General features: G+C 46.6%; 1 protein-coding gene across 1 annotated transcript; it reads right to left on the bottom strand.

Moving 5' to 3' along the window:
* Positions 1–1,114: 1,114 nt before the first annotated feature.
* LOC133891724 (anthocyanidin 3-O-glucosyltransferase 2-like) lies at positions 1,115–2,941 on the bottom strand. Its single transcript, XM_062332462.1, has one exon. The coding sequence runs from the start codon at positions 2,833–2,835 to the stop codon at positions 1,387–1,389; it is 1,449 nt and encodes a 482-aa protein (XP_062188446.1). The 5' UTR covers positions 2,836–2,941; the 3' UTR covers positions 1,115–1,386.
* Positions 2,942–9,444: the final 6,503 nt, after the last annotated feature.

Raw genomic sequence — 9,444 nt, forward strand, 5'->3', positions numbered from 1 at the left:
TATCCATTGTATACAATGTATACTGAATCAAATGGTACACACTTATAGCCTAAAAGAGCTGAGTAGCCTAATTTAACATTCTAATCGCTCGAGAGTCCAACCATCCACCCTTACTGTGACCCAATTACTGTTGGTAATATACCTTAAAGACGATCGTATATACAGATTGAATCTGTAAGTGAGATTTAATATGATTAAATTTCCATTAGGATTTAGAGTCATGATGGATTTTAATGTGATTAAAGGCCTATTAACGTGCTCTATATAAGAGGAGGTAGGGGCCGTGGGCGCATCAATTTTGACCACCAAAAACCCTAGCCGCCACCTCTTTCCGAATTCCCTACAAAACCCTAGCTGAACGCGGTGCTAGCACACCGACGTACGGTGTTTCATCTATGTACATGTGGATACCATGCAGGTGCTGCTGCGGTGCTGATTGGTGATAAGGATACTATGACGAGATTGACTACTTTTTCTTTGTGGTCGACGAGGTGATCGATGTGATCGACTACTTCCGCTTCGTGGCCGCGAAGCTACTCGAGGAGCAACGTACCTGCTCAGAGCTGGTCGAGGAGCAACGTACCTACTCGAAGCTGGTCGAGGAGCACGACGCACCTGCTCGAAGCTAATCGAAGAGCTGCCTCTCCTGTATTGATGTGCACAATGTTAGATCGGTCTACTCCAACTTTTCTTCCACTGCGCTGTGCGTCTAGTAGTAATGATCCATAATCACTTACTCATATGACTTCTTGGTTGAACGTGATAGAGAAAATTTTATTTTATACTAGCATAGCTTATCCATTTTCTAACAATTACTCCATGAAACAAACCACTGATTCCCAATTCCCTGGTCACCCAGACCAACAAGGAGAAATGAAAAAAAAATAGCATGGTCTGGAGTGCAGAAGTGGAGCAATGGCAGGGAGCCGGGGACATGGATGAGAACGTCAGGGGACGTACGACTGGAGCGTTGTGACGGCGACGATGGTGAGGAGAAAGATAAAAGGGAGGAAACCCGTGGTAAACGAAGCGAGATACGAGAACAAAGTATTGCATTTTAGTAGGAGCATAAATTCCAATTGCATGTTTGCAAAGCGGTTCGAAAATTGTGCTATATCATCAATTTCGCCCAATTTTTATTAGATTCGAAGTTTGGAATGCATATACTGCAAGTCCTTGGTCCACCACTGCTATGTGTTTGGACTCTTGGGGACTTAACCAGAAAGCGAAGGCCAAGTCCTCAACGTTAGATTGTTGGCCTGCGTGTGTAGTTTGTGTATCCTGAACTGAGGTACATCAAAATTTGGAATGAGCGAGCGACGTGTACGAATCACCACTATCAAAAATTGCTTCCGATGCCTATCGAGGTGGTCACCTCGCGTCCCCTCACGCTTCCAACCGACGCCGCAAGGCCGCGGCGACGCCGTGCAACGAAGCGTAGGAAGACCCGCCGCGCGCCACTGCCTTCCGGCACGCGTCCCTCGCCACCGCGGCCCTCTCCCTCGCCCGCTTGCCCTCCTCTTCCTCGGCGGTGCCGCTCACAAGGCACCGTACCGCCCGCGCCAGCTCCCCCGCCTCCACCAAGTTGTTCCTCTTCCTGTCAACATCCATCCTGACCGCGACGCCCATGGCGGCCACGAGCTCGAACGCGTTTAGGTGCTGCTCCGCGTACAGCGGCCACGGCGCCATAGGCACGCCGGCCCACAGGGCCTCGAGTACCGAGTTCCAGCCGCAGTGCGTCACGAAGCCGCCCACGGCGGGGTGCGCCAGGATCTCCCGCTGCGGCGCCCACGCCGGCCACACGAGCCCCCTTTCCTTTGTCCGTTCCAAGAACCCATCCGGAAGAAGGTCATCCAGGATGCTAGCGTCCGACGAGTGGCGGAACTCCACGGTCGGCGATGCACGCAGAGCCCACAGGAAGCGCTGCCCGCTTCGCTCAAGGCCCGTGGCTGCTTCCCTCACCTGCTCCGCGCTGAGGAATCCTAGGCTGCCGAAGCAGAGGAACACCACCGAGGTATGCGATTGCACGTCGAGCCACTGGAGACAGTCATAGTTGCTCGATGCCCCGTCCGATGGGATCACCGGGCCGATTGGGTACAGCGGCGGGGCTGGGCGTTCAGGCGTGCATTGGCTTTTGGCGATCGCCGCCAGCACAGCCGGTTCGAGCTCCGTTGCGGTGTTCACGATGATTCCTTCGGCCTCCGTGAGGCGTCCGCCGTGGTACACGGTGTCCGCATAGCTCGGGCTCTTCTTGCTCATTACGGACTGCGGCATACACGACGCCGGCACCGGAGGCAAGCCTGAGACGTGCACGTGCTGGCCCTCCATCTCCCCAAAGTCCGCGGTCACCTCCTCGTGTAGCGCCGGCAGCCGCAGCATGAGCGCGAGCATGGCGGCAGACGAAGCGAAATAGACGTATGCCGGGACGCCGAGCTCCCGGGCGACGTCGAGCATGGTCGTGGAGGTGAATTCGACGACGAGCGCGGCGGCGGGGGCCGGCAGCGCGGCCACGGCGGCCCTGACGTGCGGCGCGTGGAGGTGGATGTAGCGGGAGGTGAACTCCTCGACGGTGACGCAGTCCGTGGGTGGGTCTACGCTAGGGAGGCGATGGAAGATCACCTCGCAGCCGCCGCCGACGCCGGGCTCGGTAGCAGACTCGCGCGCGACGTGCGCGGCGACCTGCGACGCGGACTCGCGCGTCGGGGGCCGCATGACGAGCACGGTAAGGGAGACGCCGGAGCCGAGGGCCGCGACGAGGCGCTTGCCAGCCTCGAGCGTGGGCATGAAATGGCCGGAAGCCCAGACCGGCAGGAGCACGACGGTCGGCTTCGCCATGGCCTTCCTTTCGGTGTGTTCTCTGCTCTCCTGGGCCGCGCCACGCGCGGGCAAAGTGCCCCAGTTGATCGGTTACTTGTTGTCTGGTGCACTGCACTCTCGTGGACCAATTTGAGACCATGTGACAATTGAAAGATGGTGCGGTAGCCACGTTGGCAATTGTTTTTGACGGCCGAACAACTAAATCGTTGGTTGGTACCAAATTATTGTTTAGGGAATGTTGCTCAGGGCATCTCTAATACGGGCATTTCTGCATCTTAAAAGTCTACTAGCGGATTGGCGTGGTTTTTCACAGAATATGACAAAAGAAATCTAAAAAAATTATGTTTACTAATTTTAGACATCTCAATATTTATTTATGAATTTATTAATATTTAAGACATTCATTTAATTATGAGGAAAACAATATTATTTTTATGCATGCACATAATTTTAGTAGGTAGACGACAGTAATACGAACCTAACAAAATTTGTTTCATTTTTTTTTTGAGTTTTAGATATTTTTCTGTGCATTTTAGATTATTTCAACCGATTTATCGATATAACTATTATACCTTTCGCTATTTTCTGGAATTTCCAAAAAATATATTATACATATAAATATACATTAATATATACATACATATATGTATATGTACATATATATATACATATACGTATTTAGTATCCGTATATATACATATATATGACCCACGTGAATAGTAGCTACAATGCCATGACCAATAGCTACAGTACTTGGATCCTAGAATCACTTTAATTCTTGGAGCTTTAATATATAAGTATTGACTAGCAGATCAACCATGTGTCACAATGAAAACTTAATTATTAGCTTAAAATTATTATGTTTTGTTTACTCATTCTTTTCGATAAAGAATATTTTATTGACTCTAATCGTTACATCAAGATGATACAAATACGCACAGAGTAGAGTTTCTAATCTGTATTGGAATATATTACAGACAAAGAAGCTTATATTGAAAGATGTTCAATAATCGTTGAAGTGCAAAAAAGACATACATTGACAAAATTTCCTTTTAGAGAAGACTCACCTAAAATGACAAAAATTACTATCAAAAATCATGCTTACCTAAATGGTGTTCATCTTGTCCGTCAGAACAAAATGCTAGATGGTGTTCACAAGAATAAAATTACAAGCGAACACGCAAGGAGCGTGGTGGTAAAGCTGCCGGTTGCAGCCGAGCCCACCCGGATTCGAACCCGGGTGTCGCACCTCCCCGTAAGAGGTCTCAAAGAAGACCGGGTAAAAGGTCCTGTTAAAAAAAAGAAAAAAAGAATAAAATTACAATATAGACTTAAGCTGAAGGTACGTAACAGAGTGCTATGTTAAATATGCTCCAGTCCAGCCTAGATGTAAGAAATGTGGCATTCTAGAACTACAGTATTGAAGAGAAAATGGCTATTGAGCACAGAAAAAAAAGGTCCATGATATTTCTATTTGTGTAACCCATGAGATTTTTCTATTCATTTAACCTGCTTAGCTAACTGGGTGTGGCCATCACAAACTATTTTTGTGCAAGGGCCTGTTTGGGAGATTCGTAAAATTATCCACCTGTAAACTCTGTGCACAAGAAAACCCCAGAAATGGCGAGGAACTTTTATTTGGATACACCTTATAAACAGATATTTAATTGTCACCAAGTGAATACATGACCTAGCACAAACTCAAGGCTCGCATACAGATAGATCTAAGTTACCATTCGAATTCCTAACGTACATCGATTTTTTAGTTTCTAAATTAACATGAACTGCATCACGCAACATTTAACCAACATTTCACTGAATTGAGCAATGCTCCTCAGTTCTGCAACTATTGGAACTATCGGAAGAATCGGAACACAACATTCAAACACATGGTTGTCTCTTGTATATATGGCTTTTTTTCTAATTCGGTAATCATCAAGGAGATGAATCAATTTGTACCTAGTGATTAAAGGGAGCGAGGCAACGCTGCTGCACGTCACATACCCATCTACCATGGTCCATGGATATGCTGTGGGGCACAACGAAGACATAGTGGAGCTCGTTGCCGTCAGCCATGGGGTGATCTCCACCTACGCCATGCCTCCGCCAAAGGACTCGACAGTAGCAGTGATGGGGTTGTCATTATCGTCGTTCTGGACACCGTGTTCGATGGGCACACCGTCATTGTTGTATCAGTTGCGGGAATCAGTTGGAGATCTTTTCGGCTCCACCGATTGGCTCACTCTCACCGTCAATGAACTTTCCGCCGATTGACTCTCTGTCGCCACCGTCGTTGCCACGCTCGCAGTCGTAAGTCACCGTCAGTGGGATCACCCTCGTCACTAGTAGAAGTTGTTGCCGCGATATGTTTTTGTTGGGTTATGGATATCCTACGATAGTGTAAATCAAAAAAAATTATCATGTTCAACCAGAAAACCATATTAATAGGAGATAATGAATCATTATCACTAGATGCGTAGAGTACCAAAACAAGAGTTGGAGCTGCCCAATCTAACATCACGCACGTTGGTATAGAGAAAGTAGTCGATCTCATCATGAACTGAATGTCTCCTCCTAGCAATCACGTGTTCGCTTGAAAGTGGACGATCATCCTAACAGCAACCTCACGTCCTCATCATCGATCATCACCGCAACAACAGCAACAACGCATCCAAGGTATCCAACGTCTAGGGATAGAACATCATGCATCAGTGTGCTAGCATAGTGCGTCCGGCTAGGGTTTCATGGAGTGATCCAGTGGAGGTAGAAGCTAGGGTTTGGGGTGGGAGCTCACCTATAGCCCAACACCTCCATTTATATAGATTACGCTAACTGGTTTCCATGTTGGACGTCCATTGTACTCTAAACTCTTACAGATCATTATCCGTGTAGCCCACGTGTGGATCCAATCCGAATTAGTTTTCCATCCTGCTAATAACTATGTGACCTATTAGGCTCGTGTGTAAATGGATGCATCTAGGAAACTCTTTCTGAACCACAAGTCAATAGCGGTACCTAGCAAAACATATTAACTCTCGAACACACACAAATATCATATTAGCTAAATCTTGATATAAACATACACTTTGCTCACCCTCAAGGCAGGATGTGTGCTATCCTTATAGTGGATTACTAACTCATGATTAACTCTTTAATCACATTAGCATGCACATGCACTTTCTTATTCTAACCACATTGAGGGGTCTAGAGACACCTCTACTATTATCTATGAGGGATAAATTCCATCTTAATCGCTCACACCCCACAACATGTTTCATAGTATATCCAAAAACTACATTTGTAACTACTCAATTACAGAGTACATTTTGCAACCCCTAAGCATGTTACTGCACATTTTGGGATCAATGATGATCTTAAGTCTAAAGATCCTTCAATTACATCATCCGAAACTACAACCAATGGCACATTACATGACAATCCAGTAATGTTTTGAGATAGGTCAATTCAACACCATGTTCCCTAACATATGTTCATATTATTGATCTGATATCTCTGTATCTATGATCCGTCAAATGTGATCATCAATCAATACATATGTTGGTTTATCAATCATCACTATAATATGAGACCATGGATTATTTAGAATAACATTATAGTATAAACAAAGAGCTTCACTAGCAAGCACATACTTGTTTGTCAACATAAATGATAATTATCTATGAAATAAAAATAACATATTCTTCAAAAGTACATAAATATGAATATAACATAATCAAACCTATGATTACCTCTAGGACATATCAACAACAGTTCCTCCTTCTCTCCTATTGTCAAATGAACCATTGCACCTCCCCAAATCATCATGATGATCCCCAAGTTCCTTAGTCTTGTGATATCGCAGTGCTGGTCTACCCGTCTTCCTTAGCCAATTAGGTTTGACGATGGCAGTATGAGGGAGGCAGCCATGGAGGGCTAGCGGACGAGAGGAGGAAATGGGGTGAGGATGGTAACTGAATGGAGAGAAATAATGGTGGGCACGTTGCATGTCGTTCCTGGGGAGAAACGGTTTAGTTCAAGTGTTTTTTTCCCTCGCGATTTTCTTTTTGTTTTTTTCTCTGGTCTTTTATTAGATGAGAGGGGGTGGCAGAGGAGAAAACTCCCTCTTTATATTAGTGGAGATGGAGATTGACATCAGCATAAATATTAGTGCCATTAACATAGTATAAAACATGATTAAAGAATCATGCACTCAAGTTCAAAAATTCAGGCTAGCAGTGCAGGGGAGGTGCAGCTCAGGAATGCTGACATGATCAACATCTCCTTCCTTGTCACTAGACGAGGCCTGTATCTAGGACGGTCGTTGCTAAATTAACAATGGCAGCTTGAATCCCATCAGTAGCGGTGTCTATGGTGTGAATGATGGTGAGGCAGGGCTATGTTGAGGCAAGCAACAAAGGAAGACGATGGACGAGAGTTAGCGCAAGGGAGAGGAAGAGAGGGCGATGACCAAGGTAGAAGTGAGGAGAGGGCAACGTGGAGGAGGGAAGAAGCACGAGGTCATGTCGGGGAGAGAGACTCCAATTTTTTTATGGCACGCGCGCCACTTAGCTCTAGGTTTCATGGCACTAGTACTTCACAAAACTCCGCCCCTAAACAGTTTGCATCAAGTCTGACCGAGTTGGCACTTGTGCTCCTTCCAGGCGGGTACGTTGCTGACGTCGGTGCACTAACACCACACTGGACACTATTCTGTCCACGCGGGCAGTACGATTGTAGGAAGGATGTATTGAGCTGTGGCTGTGTTTCTTTAGGCAGATCATGCGCGCATTTCCGTGGTGAGCGCAATGCTACATTTCAAGGCAAAAGACAAGCAAAACCTCACGGCGCACTCGGTGTGTCATCTGGTCCGTCATTCCTCTAGGGCACACCAAATTCCAATGGCGAGGAGTGCGCGCATAAATCCAGCTTCTGGAGGATATAGGTAGGCAGGCTTGCAAAAGAGCGAAAAAGGACTTTCACGCCTGCACCAGCAGAACAAGTGTCGCCGCCGCCCTGTGAGCTGGCCCCGCGCCGCGCACGCCGTGGCGTGTGGCGACCGGCACCACCGCCCCTCGGTCCTTCTGTCCCCCCCCCCCAGATGCTCAATGCCATCTGTTAACTTAACCAAGAACAAGTACGAAATCAGGAGAAATTTTAGTATTTGTCATCGAACTCGTGTGCTTCTCTAGAATTTCCATCCAATTCGAATATCTTTCAGAATATAACACCGAGCACGTGAATTTCTTCAGAATGCAACATCTGCGCCAACACCTTTGGCGCGGAGGTGCCCATTTCTCAATTTCATTTTTTCTCTCTACCGGACCGGACCATTATGCCTCTGTGTACTGTTCACTACCCGCGCCAAACTGCTTGGCGTGGAACCTCTATGTATTCAGGATAAATCTGTCGATCCCCAACCATCCAACCGCTCGAAATAAAAACCCCCGACCTCTTTCTGTAGTTTGAGCTAGGGTTCTTGAGGGCTGCTCTAAGGGAAGTCTCGGTTGCTTGAGCAAGGGCGGATCTCGGTGGCTTCCATGATTCCTAGCGAGGTTCCTCCCGGGTAAGCCCCAATCTCCATCCTTGTAGCTCGGGTTAGGGAAGAAACGGGTGGGAACACGGATGATTTGGGCAAAAAGGTAAATAATTTTTTGTCTTGTTTTCTTTTTCGTATTTGGTAGGATAGATCCCGATGCCACTTTTAGCCTCTGTGTTTCGTTTGGTGATTATTATGCTAAGGTTGATGATGGAACTTGTGAGCTGGTGTCGCGCAAATATGACGAGTGGGTTGTGGACTATCAATGCTGCTCATTGGAGAGTTTGCAAAAGGATTTTGCATCATGGGTGAAGTGGGGCAGCAGTCAAGAGGCAGTGGCGAGTGGATTTGACAAGAGCACAGGAATGGAAACAAAAATTGAGGACAATATGGCTTTATTGCGCGCATTCTCTGAGAGGTGCGGTGAGAAGAGGTTATTTTTAATTGTCGATGTTGTCGACAAACCTGGTCAGTTGGTTAGTACCTCAACTGTTACAGCGCTAAATAAGGTTGTCATCAGTAATGTTGTGACGGAGAAAGTAATTGCACGAGAAGGGTCAAGCAATGAAGTAGGCAGCCTATCTAATGTGCAAGTTCCGACTGTTGTTGATTGGGATAGTCTGGAGATTGTTCCAATTCCAGAAAAGCAGATAGGGTGTGCATTAGCAGTGATGGGGGAAGATGAAATGTATTCATATCTGGGTTTGAGAGATGAGGATGATAGAGCAGAGCAAGCTAGGCTTGTAGCTGAGAAGGAGAAAGAATCTGTTGTTGAGGATGGGGACTTTGAAGGTGTAGAGCTACCGATGAATGACTTTGTTCCTGGCGAGGGAGCTATTTTTTATGATAGGGAGGACCCCTCAATGACAGTTGGAAGCACATATTCTTCAATGAATGAATTCAGGTCAGCAGTGAGACAGCATGCTATAAAGGGACAATTTGAGTTACGAATAGAGAAATCTGATTCAGATAGGTTCAGGGGTTATTGCACAGTTGAGGGTTGTCCATGGGCTATTGTAGCGTGGCAGCTGTATGGTGTTGGAGAAGGAAAGAGGAGGAAGATAGGTGACAGGCTTTAAGGTACTATGCTC

Source organism: Phragmites australis, chromosome 14 (assembly GCF_958298935.1).
Source record: "Phragmites australis chromosome 14, lpPhrAust1.1, whole genome shotgun sequence".
NCBI classification, from domain to species: domain Eukaryota; kingdom Viridiplantae; phylum Streptophyta; class Magnoliopsida; order Poales; family Poaceae; genus Phragmites; species Phragmites australis.